At 40.7% G+C, this 16,980-nt stretch overlaps 1 protein-coding gene across 1 annotated transcript in view; it reads left to right on the top strand.

Annotated features, from left to right (window-relative positions):
* The window catches only part of GPR158 (G protein-coupled receptor 158), a 304,244-nt gene extending 297,527 nt beyond the window's left edge, over nt 1-6,717 (top strand). The window contains exons 10-11 of the mRNA XM_064479408.1: nt 1,329-1,475; nt 2,283-6,717. Coding sequence (XP_064335478.1) covers nt 1,329-1,475; nt 2,283-3,752 — 1,617 coding nt within the window. The 3' untranslated portion in view covers nt 3,753-6,717. The remainder of the gene's footprint in view (nt 1-1,328; nt 1,476-2,282) is intronic.
* Nucleotides 6,718-16,980: the final 10,263 nt, after the last annotated feature.

Below are 16,980 nucleotides of genomic sequence, written 5' to 3'. Positions count from 1 at the left end.
CTACAAACTTTTTTTTTTTTTACTTAAGTAGAGAACTGCCACTTCACATGTTCTCTCCTGTTTATGTTCACCTGCCTAGCTGGACATTTTAACAACAGTTGACATTAAAATATTTCTGTGTCTCTGTATCAAAGGGCAATCTGTTCTTTTTTTTTTTTTTTTTTTCTTTTTAAGGAATATTTCACCTTGGTGACAAGCTAGGAGAAGAGAATCCATGTTCTCTAAGCCGTTCTCTCCATTTTCACAGGACAGTCACGTGGTTTCTATGTCATGTAAAGGATGCTTTTGATTTTCCCTGCTTCCCACCACTTAGCCAATTCACATCCCTCCCTTCTCCCTGGAAGAAGAGATAGTGAGAGACCCTGAAAAAATATCAAAAGATGGCATGAAGATAATTAAAATATATCAAAATATGATGCAGGAGGAGCTTGAGAATAATTAGGGGGAAAAGATCTGTAATTTCAGTGACTCTTTGAATTTTAGACTTGAATACCACCCAGCCCAAGCTCTTCAAATAGAGAGGTAACTGTGCTCCAGAGAGGTTCTATGACCTGGTTAACATCTCATTGACCATAGTTGAGACTGGAATTAAAATCTCCTGTCCACTGAGTTTTGAAAGTAGTATTTTTGAAGAAGCTCTGTGTGGTAGACTGGAAGTCACATTCCTGTGATCAGGGCCAGTTGTGCCCATAGATGAAATACAGCCTCCTTTGTGTGACGTGAAATGAGAAATACCAGGTAGACCCCACTGTTCAAAAACACATTCCCATTCAGCTGCCAAGGGGTCTAAATTGCTGCTCTTAGAGTCCAGTTTACTAAGAGCACTCTCAAGCACATTTCTTTGGATTCTTCTGCTTTTTTTCATTTTCGGAATTGCAAAATATCATTAAAGAGGAGTGATATAAGTGGACACAGGGAGCCTGGGAAGAAAGATGAGGATGAAAAAAGGAGTCAAAGAGGGAACCAAGTGGGGGAGGGTGTAGCTCAAGTGGTAGAGTGCATGCTTAGTGTACACATGGTCCTGGGTTCAATCCCCAGTAGCTTCTCTAAAAATAAATAAGTAAAACCAATGACCTCCCCCTCCAAAAAAAAAAGTTTAAAAAAAATTTTAAAAGAGGGAACCAAGTGCTAATACTGCCTCACTAAGCGCTCTAGCATGTGACATGGAAAGAAGATCACAAATAGAGCAGCAACTCTTTTGTAAAGGGTTCAGTGAATGAATTTGTCCAAGCTATAGACATGATGTAACATTAGAATCTTTAGAAAATTATTATGCCATGTCTTACAGTGGGCTAATATCCACGGCTCATATTGCATATCTGTTGCAGTTTTCACATTCAAGCAATAACCCGCGTGATGACATTGCTACAGAAGCGTATGAGGATGAGCTGGACATGGGCCGGTCTGGGTCCTACCTGAACAGCAGTATCAATTCAGCCTGGAGTGAGCACAGCCTGGATCCAGAGGACATTCGGGTAATAGCAGTATTTTTTTCTTCTCCATTTCAAGTTAGGCCCAATCACACAGGCACGCATGTGTGGATTGGTGTCTATGAGTGCCCATGTGTGTGCTTCTTTGTGTGAGAGACAGAGAATGTGGGTTGGTGTCAGAATTGAAGGCATCAAATGCAGAGTTAAGCCAATTCTAAAACATACAATCAGAGTATAGGTTAGAATGCACAAGGCAGTCTTGATAGTCTCAGCTGACTTACTGGCAGCCATAATGGTGGGACAAGCCCCATAATACAGTTTATGGCATCTTGCTGATGGGACAGTAAGATAGATCTGTGAGAAGAGAGTGGGGATTCTTTAAAATAATCTGTGACGCTCTGTCAGCATTTGGAGGGAGCAGATGCTTTTAGAATTTGATGATCTGTCATACCCTAAACCTAATCTAACATTAGGTGTAATTCTGTCAATGGCTACATGATGCTTCCGATATTGTCCAGGGGTCTGGTCCATCAGGAGACAACAGGCTGTGCCTTGTTATGGCCCAGCCTCAGCCTGGTCCACACAACTCACAAGTTCTAAGTGCTTGTTCCATGGAGCAAGTGTAGAATGTATGGGTTCGTGACTTAAAGTTCAAACTATGTATGAAACAAGATACAGGGGAATCAGAACATCAGAGTGAGGGAGAAGTTGATGGGCAGAGATGTCAGGAAGAGCTGTAGAGGGCAGTTCCCTAAAGAACTCAGTGTATTGACTTCACATGACATTCAGTGATATAATCCAGCTGAAATGCTAAATTCCACACCTCTCTGAATTTACTCTTGTTTCCGGCAGGACGAGCTGAAGAAACTCTATGCGCAGTTGGAAATCTATAAAAGGAAGAAGATGATCACAAATAACCCCCACCTCCAGAAAAAGCGGTGCTCCAAGAAGGGCTTAGGCCGTTCAATCATGAGGCGCATCACTGAGATCCCGGAGACGGTCAGCAGGCAGTGTTCCAAAGAGGACAAGGATGCTGTGGACCACAGCACGGCCAAGAGCACAGCCCTGGGCAGGAAGAACCCACAGGAGTCTTCGGGTAACACTGGGAAGCCCAAGGAGGAGTCCCTGAAAAACCGAGTCTTCTCCTTAAAGAAATCCCACAGTACATATGACCACGTGCGGGAGCAGCCGGAGGTGTCCACGAGCTTGCCAACCGAGAGCCAAGAAGAGGAGGCGACAGAAAACTCCACGCTGGAGTCTCTGCCGGGGAAAAAACCAACACAGACACTGAGAGAAAACAGCGAGGCTGTGTCCACAGAGTCTGTGCCTTTGGTGTGTAAGTCGGCAAGTGCCCACAACCTCAGCTCGGAGAAGAAGCCGGGGCACCCACGAACATCCATGCTACAGAAGTCCCTCAGTGTCATAGCAAGTGCCAAGGAGAAGACTCTCGGATTAGCTGGGAAAACCCAAACATCAGGCGTGGAGGAACGGGCTAAGTCCCAGAAGCCAAGAGAGAAAGAGACAAACAGAAAATACTCAAATTCAGATAATGCAGAGACTAAAGATCCTGCCCCCACCAACTCCAGTCATTCAGAGGAGCCGAGAAAACCTCAGAAATCTGGGATTATGAAGCAACAAAGGGCCAACCCCTCCACTGCCAATTCTGAGCTGAGCCCAGGCACTACCCAGAGGAAGGACGACTTTGACATAGGGGAGGTGTGCCCTTGGGAGATTTACGACCTGACCCCTGGTCCTGTGCCTTCAGATTCAAAAGTTCAAAAGCACGTATCTATTGCAGCTTCTGAAATGGAGAAAAACCCAACTTTTTCCTTAAAGGAGAAATCTCATCCCAAGCCTAAGGCAGCTGAACTGTGTCAGCCATCCAATCAGAAGAGCCTAGACAAGGCTGAGGTGTGCCCTTGGGAGAGCCAAGGTCAGTACCTTTTTGAAGATGAGAAGTATTTGATTCCCAAGACTCAGGTTCCCCCGGGAAGAGCGAAAGATGAGAACAGGGGCCAGCGTCACGCAGCCAATGTGTGTGCTGGGTGGTCTGAAGAGCTTCCTCCCAAAGTTGTAGCATCTAAAGTGAAGAATGAAAGTCTCAGCCAAATAGGAGACCAGGAGAAAAAGACATCTCCCTCTGAGCGAAACGTGCCTGACTCCTATAACCCAAGTAACAACTTCCAGCAACCTTTAACGTCACGAGCTGAGGTGTGCCCTTGGGAGTTTGAGACCCCAGATCAACCAAATGCTGAAAGAAGTGTAGCTTTCCCGGCCTCTTCTGCTTTAAGTGCAAATAAGATAGTGGGGCCCCGGAAATAAGAGATCTGGGATACTTTTAAAGTGTAGCATGCCCAGAAAGAAAAGGAGAAGGAAGAAGTGGTGGATTCAGTGTTAAGACAGAAGATATGAGGATCAGAAGTTCCCAAGGAGTATTGATCAGTTGAGGGAAATGGAAAGGCAGGGGTGGAGGGAGACCTCAGGCCAGAGCGCTGTCAGAATGGAGAAGTGAGACTGGCCAAGGAAGCCTTTCCCCAGGCCATCCTAGGAAAATCTTTACCCTTGAGCATGTTTTGGGAAAGTACCCCTCAATGTCTGCCCCTGATCAATACTTACTCTTGGGACTTTGAAGATCCCAAGCAAGGCAAACCAGAAGACACAGAGAGGTCTAAGATTTTGCAAAGAAGAAGATATCAACGTATATGACCGAAATTCTAAGTAGTCGACTAAAAAGAACTTATTTACCTATTTAACCTTGATATCACTGCTAACTTAATGCATCCAAAAATATCTTTTATATTAATGATTGCTCTCATTTTCTTATAAATGTATGTTTCAGTACCTTGTTGTGTCTCATATTCAAGCATTCCAGATTGTATAATTTTTGCAAATAACTTTGATATTATGTGACACAACACATTTATGCAATCTGCAGCTACTCAATTGTTATTGCAACTTACAGAATACCTGCTGTCTGTCGACTGTAGTTGATCCTTGAAGTACAGTAAGCTTTCTCTGGCTCAGGAAGCCATCACTGTTATGATAAAAACCTTTCAGTTTGGGCTGTGGTTGATATATTGTGACTTTAAATTTGACTCTATTATTTCACATCATGGTTTGTTACACTGTCTCAATCAAGGTTTTTTTATACAAATTGAGTTTCCTGTTTTGCACTTCCTGTTAGGACTCAGAGGCTTTATTAGGACTGGAGATCAAGTGGTCCTACTTAGTCATATATCTCAATAAGTTAAGGACAACTTATCTATTGTTTGTTCAGAGTCAGACGTCGATAACGCCTTCATTCCAATTAATTGTCCCTTTTAATTCTTTCAGTATTTCATACTTAGCAGCATTTCATAAGAAAGGAAGAAGCTGAAAGAGTGAGAAAAATATACTGTGCATTATTATTACCTTTGGAAAGGGAAGACTCCAGGAATAACACGAGAATTACAGTACTGCAGAGCCAGGTAGTTTGCCTTTGAAACAAAAACAGAAAGGAAGCTCCTGTTAGCACTTTCAAGGGGATTATATTTTTAAAGAGAAAAATTATTATTATAGCATCAAGATCACTGTATGGATGTATTTTTATTATGCATACTGAATATATACTATTTTAAATTACCTTAAACTACTTATTCTCATAAACTCTTATTCTTTGCTTCAGGCAGGGGTAGAACTTGCTGGGCTCAAATCCCAAAGAGGTTTATAACCTGATTTACTCAAAGCCTATAACATGGTCCATTTTTCCAACACCAGAAAACTTACAAGTCCTGCAGATGGCCTTTGTGAGCCACCTAGCTCACAATTTCAAATGTATGGTTTATTTGCAAAATGAAACAGCCCCCCAAAATGTATTTTAAAAAATATATTGTATTCCACACTGATCACCTGGCATGGGAATCCTAAGCTGCTGATTCACTCCTACTGATGGGAGCATGCAAAGAGATTCCATTCCAAAGCTGAGTCTCATTTTATTTTAAGATGAATCTCTTAAAAATAGAACGCAGACTTCCCTTTCTCTCATGCTAAACACTGAAGTATCAACAGCTTGTTTGGCCAGGGCATCCACAGCCTAAGGCACTGTTTTTCGTTTCTTGAGCAGCAAGGAGAACGTGCTGGGAGGAGAAAAAAATGAGAAGAGGGATCAGAAGGTGGATACAGGGCTGTTCTTAGGGAATATTACTCTCAGTGGAAGATGAAAACCAGAAATTCTCCTTAATCGTCATCAGAATTTTCTCAATGATTTGGAATCAGGAGTAAACACGCATTGCACCATTTTGCAAAGCTGTGCATAAATCTTCCTCACCCGTTTGCTTGCTTCGTGCATTACTCAGGATGGTGGGGCAGGTTTGGAGAGATACAGACCCCCTATTTGTTTGTGTTTTCTTCACTTACTTCCTCTCCCCTTCCTTTTCAATCAAAGCCTATCTACTTGGTGACCTTGGAACACAACTTTCAGGCATGGAGTTGTGAATTTGGTTTGGAGTGTCCAGACCCACCTACTTGTTTCATTTCTGTCCGAGATCTGTTAGCACTTTATTGACTTTTTGAGAAATAAGCAGTCAGGCATCGATGAGTTTTGTATTGCACTTTAGGATGACCCTGTTTGAGACGAGGCCTAAAGAAGGCTGGTCAGATTATGCCTAAGTCCAGTCCCTAGAGTTTCCTCCACCAGCATAAATCAGTGAAAGCACCTAGGGTCTTTCCTGGAGTTCATTGCCATTACTTATCACCAAGACAAGTGTAAATCTACAGTCCTTGAGGTTATTTTCCCAGATTGATAACCATAAGAAAGTGAAGAAACATGTTAGTTCACAAACATTTGCTAGGTTGTCCTTCTCACTGCATGTGCGGCTGTATCCTGTCCTCGTTTTTAACCCAGGGTTTATAAATAAGTAGATTTATACCAATCTTAATAGAACTGTATATTTTATGCAAGAATTAAATGCTTTACGACATGAATTATAACCCAACCCATTGTAAACTTTGGTGGCAACATGGATTTGAAACTCGACAGTTCTCTTGTGTTTGCTTCCTAGGTTTCTGCATGCGAGTGATGACAGGTAGGACTGAACAAACACTGCCTTTTGACTTCTAGCCCTTAGCGACCGAGAGTTGTAGAGTCAATAAAGCTATCAGTCTCCTCACGCAATCTGTGGTTCTTCTGAAACTATTATCTGAAACCTACAGCATCCCACCATAAAATATTTGGTAAATTTATGTTGTGACGTGTTGCAGCATGTAAATACTTATAACTTCTCTGCAATAAAATATATTTATATGAAAGTGATTTGTGTGTTCATCTATCAAAAGTTGGATTTATTTCACATAACCAACTTTAGGCACAATCCCATGTATCTTTGGCTTTGATACACTTATGCACACACTTATGCACACATATCCTCATGTTGCCTATCACTAGGAATGTGTGATTAGCCAAAAGTGGCCTCAAACATGCAGGTAATCATTTGGAGCCAATAAAACCTGTTAGGACTAGTGGTTTTGATTTAAGAACGTGCTAGTCAAATGGGAACTAATTCAGCCACCTTTTTAAATTTACTCAGGCAACATACCAGGCAGTCTGCTAAGCAGTGATGATGATCTTCAGATGAACAAGAGCTCCAGTAATACTCGGGCCCCTAGGAGCATCCAGTCACTGCTATGGTATTATACAGGAGGGTGTGACTCGGTCTCAGGGTCTCAGAGTCAGGCACGTTCACCAGGCTGAAATTCTGCAGAGCCGTCAGGTATGAAAGGGAAGAGGTAAGGTGAGAAAGGTAACTGTGCACAGCCTTGCATGCAGGTTAACTACAGTTTTATCCTTTAGTTCTGAGAGCTATCAGAAATGCTTTAAATAGGGGCATTGTCAAGTCCCATATTAGAAAGATCATTTGGGGAACAACCCAGAAATGGGCTGAAGTGGGAAGAGACTAGAGGCAGCTAGATCAGTTAGAAGATTAGCATTAGAGTTGAGATCAGGGAAAGTGAGGGCCCCGGGAGGAGAGGGGGAAAAAATTGGTTATTTCATCAAATGGGTTTATTGTTATATTATATTCTTAGGAAGCCAGTAAAACCAGAGTAACTAGATAACTGTGTCTAATATAAATGTTCCGTCTAAGTTTGCTGACATTTTGGATAATGTCAAGTTTTAAAAGCCCTCTCTGAAGGTCAGTAGATCTCAATATCATCTGCTCATGAAGAAGTGTTGAATGCTAGGTTCAAGCTATGGGAAACCTTGCTACTTAACTGGACTGAGAAAGGAGCAAAGAGCTTGCCTAGAGAGGGACTTGTATTCCTGTCTGGAAGGAGCAGCTCTGAAGCAGCTCCAGAAAGAAGCAGGTGTGGCAAGAGGGCAGAGGAGAGAGCTGGATCCACCCTGTGCCTGCATCATCTTTCCTTCGATGGTTCCTGGCCCTTCCCCATCTCTTCACCCCACTGTGGACTGCATATGCTAAACACTCTCAGTATATGTACACTTATACGTAGAATCTGTGGTTTCAGGTCTTTGAAGGATCCTAACCAGCTAAGACAAAAGCATTTGGGGATTAGCAAGTCATGGAGGTCAAGTCTACATATGTGGCAAGAGCCTTCTCAGTGTCGGTTGGACTTGCTCAGTTGCTGGCTGTATCATTTTTCATATATTTATACAGAGTGATAGTCTTGTTGCTTTGTTCTAGATTTAGAACCTTTCTGTTAAAAAAAAGTACCTAGGGGAAATATTCCAATCAGAGGTTGACTTTATCACTCATAAAGTAATCATGTAAATCTATTGTTCTAAAGCAATGCAAGTTAGTTAAGATTTTCTTTATTATTGTATCATGTTCCATCCTTTCCCCCTTGAATAGTTATGAGGACAGAAATAATGTCTTTTTAATTTTGGATGTTTTCTCTTTAAACATTTGTTTCTTGGAAAGTGCAAGGGCAAACTTGGAGCACAGTGTTTGCTCTCATTCAGTGTTAACTGGTCAGAAGGCAGATAATGGAATGTATGAATTGGTTTTTAATTTCGCTTTCTTCCTCTGTGATGTGAATGGAATACTTTGCCAGAAAGAAAATTATCTAATCAAATGAAAGTGGAAAAATGTGAGGGATAAAGATAGGAAAAATCTGTGTTGCAGAACAGACAGTCCTAGAAAGAAGAATAAGTTAAATATGCAAATAGCAGGTTCATGACAATTCTTAAACTCCCATTTCCATTCAAACAGCGATAGAAAAGGGGGTAGGGGCGCCCTCTTCAAGAGAAAGATTTTCAGCACAGTTTTTGCCTTAACATCCCATAGGATTTATTCCTCCATGCCTTTTGTCCTGCTGTTTGGTCCATCTGAACTTCTAACCCTCCTTCTGCTCTGTGTCAACATCTTACGTGCGTTCGGTTACTAGTGCGATCATATAATTTATTGTCCAAAGAACCCTTTGAGAGTGAAAGTGTAGTGCTAATAACTAATAATCATGCCTGGAAAACAGCATAAACTGGGACTATCCCAAGGGACCCGGGATGTCTGCTTGTTTATTCCCGCTGTGAAGCATTTCTTAATGCCACAGATCAGAGTGAATTTCCCCTTCCTCTGTGCTTGCAGGAATTGGCTTAAGTCTGTTACTGCACTGATTCACAATTTAGTCAGTTACCTACTCCTCTGAATCACCTGCTAAAATAAGAGCCCCCTTGAGGGCAAGGAATTTTTTTATTCACCTAGGTAGCCCCAGTTTCTAGCAGTGTGCCTTGCTCTGAGTTCAAAAGACATTTGCCAGATTGAAATGTTTGATTACTAATCACTGTCTAAAATACACTTGAAGAGAGAGAGAAATTCAGGAATTGGATGAAGACTTGCTGCAGAATTTCTAAAATATTGACTACTAACTGGTCTTCCATCCACATCTTGGCCGTGCCTGGAAAATTCAGATTATGCCTGAACCACAGTTAGCTCTCCAGCATGACAAGGAAAGAATTGGTTTGTTAAACCATAAGGAGGGAGAAGCCTAGGGTTTGGGACATGGCCCAGTTTGTTAGAGCTATAAAAAAAGTTTCCATATGTTATAAAAAGTAAGAAATATTTAACTTGGTTGTAGGAACTTGCTTTTAGTTATTTGAACTCTTTCTGGAAAATAAAGCCTGGTCTATATAAAATATCCACATGAAAATAGATCCTGGTGCTAAGCTGTCAGATGTTTCTGAGAAATTAGTTTGAACAAACTATTTGGCTGTTTGACTGACTTTAGAATTTCTTATCCATATATTTCATGTTATGTAGACATGGTCATGATATGCATGCATGTAACTATTAAGTTTCCATATATGAACAGAAATATAAAAGTTACATGAACAAACATATATGCATACAACTTGTTTGTAGCTTGTAAAATTATAAAAGCCATCTAAATTGGCCAAATGGTGCAAATATCAAAAGGTCATGAAAAATATTGTTCTTTCTCTTACATCTTATGGACTGGTAGGTCTGAACACAAATGGTGAATATTTAGCTGATGAATTTGTCCCTCTGCTGCTTACAATACTCCTCACATACAGTAAGCTGAGAAACTTGGATTTATTGTCATGATCCTTCAGGTCAAATTCAGTGTCAGAATAATGTAAATCAGTTAAGTTTTGTGAATGGTTGCAGCTGACTTCTAATAAAATTTTGTTTATGAAATGTAAAACATCCTTTACTAGGAAATTAAATATATGATCAGGTATGTGAAATTGTTATATTCATAGTTCTAAAACTATCAATTATCAACAATTTTATACTGTTTAACCTATTAAATTATATTGCATCTATACATTGGAAGTACGACTCAGACATATAAGAATGAGGAGACTGTACATGATATATATGCTCTCTGGCAAATGTTTACTGAAAAAATGTAGAGTGCCACCATTTATACAAAACAAAAGACATAAAATATTCATTTTTAATATTTATTTTATTGCTTAGAATATCCCTGAAAATATAAAAGAAGAAAGTGTTAACAGTGGTTATCTGCTTTGGGGAGAGGAGAGAGGGGATTAAGCCTGAGTAGACAGCGATTAAGGGTGGAAGATATTTCACTGCATAACCTATTTCAAATTTTTGATCTGTGAAAGTGGATAACTCCAAGTTTTAACTAAAAAAGTTAAAAAATAAAAGAAGCTTCGAACTTTATGCATTTAAAAAAATAATAATAAGTAGGTATTGAACCAGAGTCAAGGGTGGCCTGTAGGGGAATTACTTTCTGGCGCATGAGAAAACCATAAGGGGAGCTGTTCAGGAACACCCAGGTAACATGCAGGAAGAGCGAAGATGGCTCCACTGAACTCCTGCGTTGTGTAAGTGGGGAGTGGGTTCCCTATAAAGAATGAGAATATGTGTAGCAGGCAGCTGATATTAGGAGGTTATATTTAGAATAAAGATTTTTTTCCTTGAAGTTCTTTCCTAATTTCCACTTGAAATTAGTGAAACTCAAGCTTCTGGATCATTTGGCCTGGGACCAGAGCACATAAACCAGCAGCCGCAACATTGGCATGAATTTTAAAGAAAGTCTGAGCAATCTGAGGTTGGTCCTGATGGAGGGTTCCAGTACGCAGCTGTGAAAAGGCAGGATTTATGTCCAGGTAGCTCACCCCTTCTTTCTTAAAGAAAATGGAAATCAGAGATATGGATCCAGAGCAGTACAGCCAATGGCAAGACCAAGAGGCAGGGCACAGCTAACACTAGGCAAAAAGTTGGTGCGGACAAAAATGTGAATGGACCCAGCTTCAAACTAGGCACTGCTATCTACCCAGGTCTAAGAGGCCAGTGAGTATTTAGTGTGTCTCAGAACTTCCTTGGGTGTTACCAAATGTAACATAAGCTGTGTTTCTTCCTGACAGAGGGAGCAGCCTGGCATTCCAAGTCCATATTGCAGGCAGCTGGGCCAATTCTGGTGACACAGATTTCAGCCTCAAACAGTAGCCGCCATCCACACAGAAAACCATATCAGAAAATGGAAAATCAAACCAAAAGCCTCTGAATTGTAAATGATCAAGGATTTTTAATTGTAGTGCCTATGACCTCACTTGAGCACCTTGGCAGGGAGCACTGCTCCTGCCCATCACTCTTTCTCACCTGAACCCCAGTCAAGAAGACACATGGGACAGAGCTAAGCAGACTTGCTGGCATGTTGCAGACAGTTTGTACTGAGATCAGCCTTTTTGACTGTAAGCCACTGAGACACATGAGTTGTTTGTATCACACCATAACCTAAAAAAAAAAAAGCTTTAACTGATACAGAAATCAGTACCAAGAACTAGACTGCTGCTGTAACAACAAAACCCATAAAATATGTGATATTGATTTTAAGGCCAGAGAGTGGGTGTCAAGGAACCTGTAATTAGAGTTTGGCGTTTTTAGTGGCCAAATATTTGGTAAAACTGTTGCTTATACTAAACTTGGAAGCAGATAATGTCCCTAATAGATGTGTAACTTTAGACAGAGACTGGGAAAACGGAGTGTTGGTAGCCATTGACTACACTTGGACAAGATACCACAAAAAAGAGAAGAGCCCAGAAAGGAATTGGCTGTACTGTAAGCAAAATTGAAAGGAGTATAGATAATCCAGAAGTTCTGGGACTCACAGGGCTGGGAAGAGGAACTATTTCTCAAGTCCAACTGGTAAAAGTTGAAAGTTTTGAGTCAAGGGCCAATTACACCTCAGCCTTGGTGCAAAGATCTAAATTGAGTTGTCCCCCAGTAAATCACCTCACATGAATAAAATGCTTCATGAAAAAGTAAATATGGGTGTAGCTCTTTCATGGAAGGCTGGTAAGCTCAAGGTACCCCTAAATGAATCTAGGGAGAAATTCAAAAAGAATTGCCAATGTGGTTATTGGCACATGGTGATGCTAGACATGAAATGAATAAATAGCTGGATGGGTTTTTGTGAAAATTTTTGCAGGATAAAAGCGAAGGCATTGTATCATTTATCAACCAAACTGGAGCACTTTAAGAAAGAAAGAGGCATTATTAATTACATGGAGGCAAGAGCTGTAAACTAGGACTTCTGGTTAACTGGGAAAGAAGAGAGTATGGCAGTTTCAGATACAGAATGACCTTTGGGCCCCGAGCCTTTGATACGTAGGAAGACACCTGTGATACTTCCGAGGTACGTGTATTCTCCAAAGTCATATTCATACGTGGCCAGGGAGAATCATGGACAAAGAAGGCCCTCCCAGAGGGTAGAGCCAAAAGCCATAAAGTACCCTGGACTAGGAAGCCAATTTCAGCGAATATTACCCTGCAAGGGTAATAAACACACATCCTTCCTCACTGGCACAAGACTTGCAAGCCCCACCCGAGGAGGAGGGTACTCCCTTCCCTTGTCGATGGCAGGCTTGGCCACTTTCAAGCAGAGCTTTAAGGGTCTTCCTGTGGTCCTGGCTTAGTTGTTTTCTCTCTGCCTCAAGAACTCCATGGCCTAAATTGACACTTCTCCTTTGGCCTGGATCTCAGAATAAAAAAGACATGTGGAGCAGAGCCAAACAGAACCTGGCAAAATCACACCTGTTCCACAGCCAACATAATGTGAACAAAATATAAAACTTTGGGAGCCATGGAGAATTTAGGGTTGTTTGTTACCACAGCTTAACCCTGAAAGCTGATTGAAGGTCCAACTGGTTGACCAAACTGTATCCTAAACTCCATCATTTTAGTCCTTGCTTTGGACCTGTCAGCCATGGAGGTATGTGAGGGGCAGGAAATACCACAGATTAAATTATTATTGAGGAGACAACTGTCCTTTGTTAGAATAGGATACCATTCTGTCTATGAGGTATCTATTCTCTGTCATACCATAACTCCATGGTACCTGCTTCTTAAGAGCGACCAATGAGTGGAAGGCTCATTTTAAATATAGACTATGAGTCTACTCTTGGAATGTGCCAGCTTTATCAGGAACTATGACAGTGATTCTAGAGGTCTGAACCTCATTTTGAGTAAACCTCCTAATGGTGGTGGGCTTTGTGTCCCCAGAAAGTTTGACTTGTATAAGGGCACTTCAGGAAGAAAAAATGTACACAGTGAAGTGATCTGCCTCTTGTGATAAAGATTATGCTGCTGTAACACCCCCGTGGAGTGTACACATTGAAGGACAGAGTTCAATTTTCTGACTACCTTTAATCCACCTACCTGAGTGGCCACCCCCTCTTAAAACTGACATTGCAGAAAGTGATGTGCTGAGAAATAACATCAAGTAATTCATTTTGAAGTCTGTGTTTCTATATATTTTAATCCCCTTGATCCAAGATGATCACGGTATTTTAGGCTTTCTTATGACACAACCAAAATGAATATAACTTACTTGGTTGATATTCAGAATGTACACTTGGCCCTGAACAGCTGAAAAAAGATAATAAAGCATCATTTTTCCTGCCTTGTTGGTAGCTTGTGGCATGGGCAGTGGGTGGTCCCAAGAGGTAATCTAAGTTCCAAGAGAGCAATTTGTAAAAAGTCAAAAGTTTCTCAAGAATACTCCCTTTATAAGTTTTACAATCAAGAGTCTAAGACAAAATCTAGAGGAACACTGAGCATGAGCTCATCATGAGGGTAAGCTGCTACTTTTTCTTAGAGATGATTTAACATTAATATTCAAATTAGACAATTCAAGAGATTATTTCCAATGTTAAAGTCAAGCAAGAAGAGGGTGAAATGACAGTCTACTTCTTTGTAACTCATAATCCAGTTTTCCACTCTGGGCTAACATTTCTTTCCAACCTGCTGAGTTCAATGGGTTTTCATTGGCCACCTTCTATAAATGGAGAACTGAATTTCGAAGACCATGGTCCCTATCTTTAAGATGCCTAATATTCTTTCCAAATCTGTTCAGCCCACAGATCTGCCACATGAACACGAAGTTATTTGTGGATTGATTCAAATCCTCTTGAGATCAATTTGTAAGTGTTAAAACCAACTCAAGGTATTAATAATTTTGGTAGAAATTTGCAACCTTGTTTATCCACTTTGTCTGGGAGACTCCTGGTAAGCTTCCTCTAAATGAATGAGTCTGGTCCATTAAAAGCTGAAAACATTCTGTTCTCTTTGGCTAATGCTTGACCTTTCTGGAGGATCTTAAGTATCAAGGATGTAAAAATAACCTGGCATTTACATAGGTCCTCTCTCCTCAGCTCAAAGGGCTCATTGTTATGGGAATTCTGACTGGCATCTTACTCATCAGTGTGTCCTCTAAAAGCACATCCCATTCTAAAATCTAATCTTCTTTATTCCCATTTTTTAGTTCATTAAGAGACTACATATATGCTTGTTTCCAGATTCACTGAGCATAACACGATTCTAGTAATCCAGTTGCTTCATTTGTATCCCAAACATAAATTAAATAGAAGTAAATTATCCAGTATTTAATACTATTTAGCAGCCACATTTTTTTTTATTTTTAAAATTCTCCTTTTAAGCTTCCTCTGATGTTTTGGTTTAATCATCTTGGTTTTTGTTGGTTTTTTTTTTTTTCACAATAGGATACCCATGTTTTCCATGTATGGGAGATCTAACAGCCTCAGAGCTCAGGAACAGCCCCAAACCTGCAAGTGAATCAGTGCCTGGCAGTGACCTGTAGCCAAAATGACCAAGAAATTCTGAAAACACAAAAAGTACCAGAGGCCCAGTGAGAAAGAAGAGGCCTGATGAACCTAGAAGAGGTTGTTGGAACCCAGTGCCAGTAGCATCAAACTGAGAAGTATCAGAAAAGGAGCAAGAAAAAAAGGGGAGGGGAAATAAGAGGCAGCCAGGAAGAAATGAAACAGTTAACAGGGACAGCTGAAACTGTGACTGGCTCAGATAATAGCAGAGATGAGTAGTTACGGGGTCAGGAAAACGCAAAACAGCTGATTGTAGCACCAAGTGTCCTCAACAAACAGGGCAGCCTGGAGCGCTGAAGTGTAGAGATAAAAAAGATAAGAAACTTGAACAAGCTCTGTGAGCATCATGAAGCCATAGCACAGTAATTATGCACGTAATCAACACTCAACACCACTTCTCATCTGTAAAACATACAGCCCTAGCATCCCTGGGGAGCCAAAGGGGCTTTGTCCCTGGAGTCACGTGAGGCCACTATAAAATGTGTCGTGCTCACCCAAAGAAAATTCATTCCCATGCCTTCAGGGCTCTACAACCCAGAAAATGTGAAACAAACCCAACAGAGATACATAGTTCATTAAAAAATGTACGTGAGGCATTTTAATTTTTGTGTGTGAATCAAATCCCATGCCCAGCGGTTCTAAAGGAATAATTAAAGCAGATTTCTAGAAAATGACCTTCACAAGGGGAAATCCAGTTACTATCCCTAACATCAACTTAAAAATGTTCCTTCTCGTTTAGAGGTTTGGTTTGCCAAAAGGGACTTCCAGACCAACATCGAATAAAGAACGAGCATCTGTACAAACTAAAGCAGAGGTATCCCATGCTTAGATACACAGAGAAAATGTGGTTCCCCCTGCTCCATCAGTGCTCTGGTTTTCTTCCCAGGCCTCCACCCCTCTGGGAGACAGGGACAACTTTGACTTGCCCATTATTACTATTTCAGTGTCTTCTAATTTAAGCACCTTTCTTTCTGTTTATAAATGTTCACTTTTTTAAAAAATTGAGACCCATATTGAACTTCTAACCTACAGAACTTACTGCAAGAGAATAATTCTGTGTTGTTTTAAGCCACCAAGCTTTTTTTTAATCACTTGTCACAGCAGCCATAGAAAGCAAATATACGGTGTGACATGGGAAACATTTCTTAATCTCTCTGAAGTTCAGTTTTCTCATTGGAAAATGGAGGTAGTTCTAACCCTGGTCCCTGGCCTTAAACTGAATCCTAACCCCAGCCCTAATTTTTTATTTTAATTTTGATTTAAACTGCAGCAAAGTGAGCAACAAGCCGGTTGGCATCCTCCCCCCCAAAAAAATGCATTTATGTCTATATTTCTTTGCTTACAAGCTTTGTTTACATTGTAGAGTCAATGAAAGATGCAATGAGCTAATGTGGATAACTTGTCTAGCTCAAGAAACTTTAGCTCCCTTCTCTTTTTTTTTACCACCCCAGAAACCCCAAGCAAGAATGGAACTCAGCTGATTCCAAATTACACCTTATGCACACCCCGCAAGGAGAAAAAGAGTAACTGAGATATTTCAAAGAGTGCTGAAGCAGGTGCAAGCCAACTTGCACTCAGACAGTTAAAAGAAACAATTCTCACTTCCTGGAGTTTATTTACCTGTTAGCAGTTTCACATTGTGCATTTCACTACGCTGACTTGCCCACAGGACCTTTCCCTATTTCTTCTGGAAAAAGAGATAAGAAAAAAACAAAATAGTCACTGGGGTAATTTGAAGTCACCTAGAGAGGGGTGGAAGTTAAAATTAAACTTCAAAGCGAAGAACAATGTTGTCCGGAGGGAACATGCTATTAAGAATAATAGTAAGTCAGCCATAATTAAATGCTCATTCTATAGTTTTTCAGTATGTTTCATTTCTTTCCTTTTCCTCCAACCCAACTCTTAGTTTCCAGTCATTGCAGGAATTAACCTCCATGTAAGAGAGAG

The sequence above is a fragment of the Camelus dromedarius genome, chromosome 26 (genome assembly GCF_036321535.1).
Source record: "Camelus dromedarius isolate mCamDro1 chromosome 26, mCamDro1.pat, whole genome shotgun sequence".
NCBI lineage: Eukaryota > Metazoa > Chordata > Mammalia > Artiodactyla > Camelidae > Camelus > Camelus dromedarius.
The sequence above is the reverse complement of the archived record's forward strand: the minus strand, read 5'-3'. Positions and strand labels throughout refer to the sequence as shown.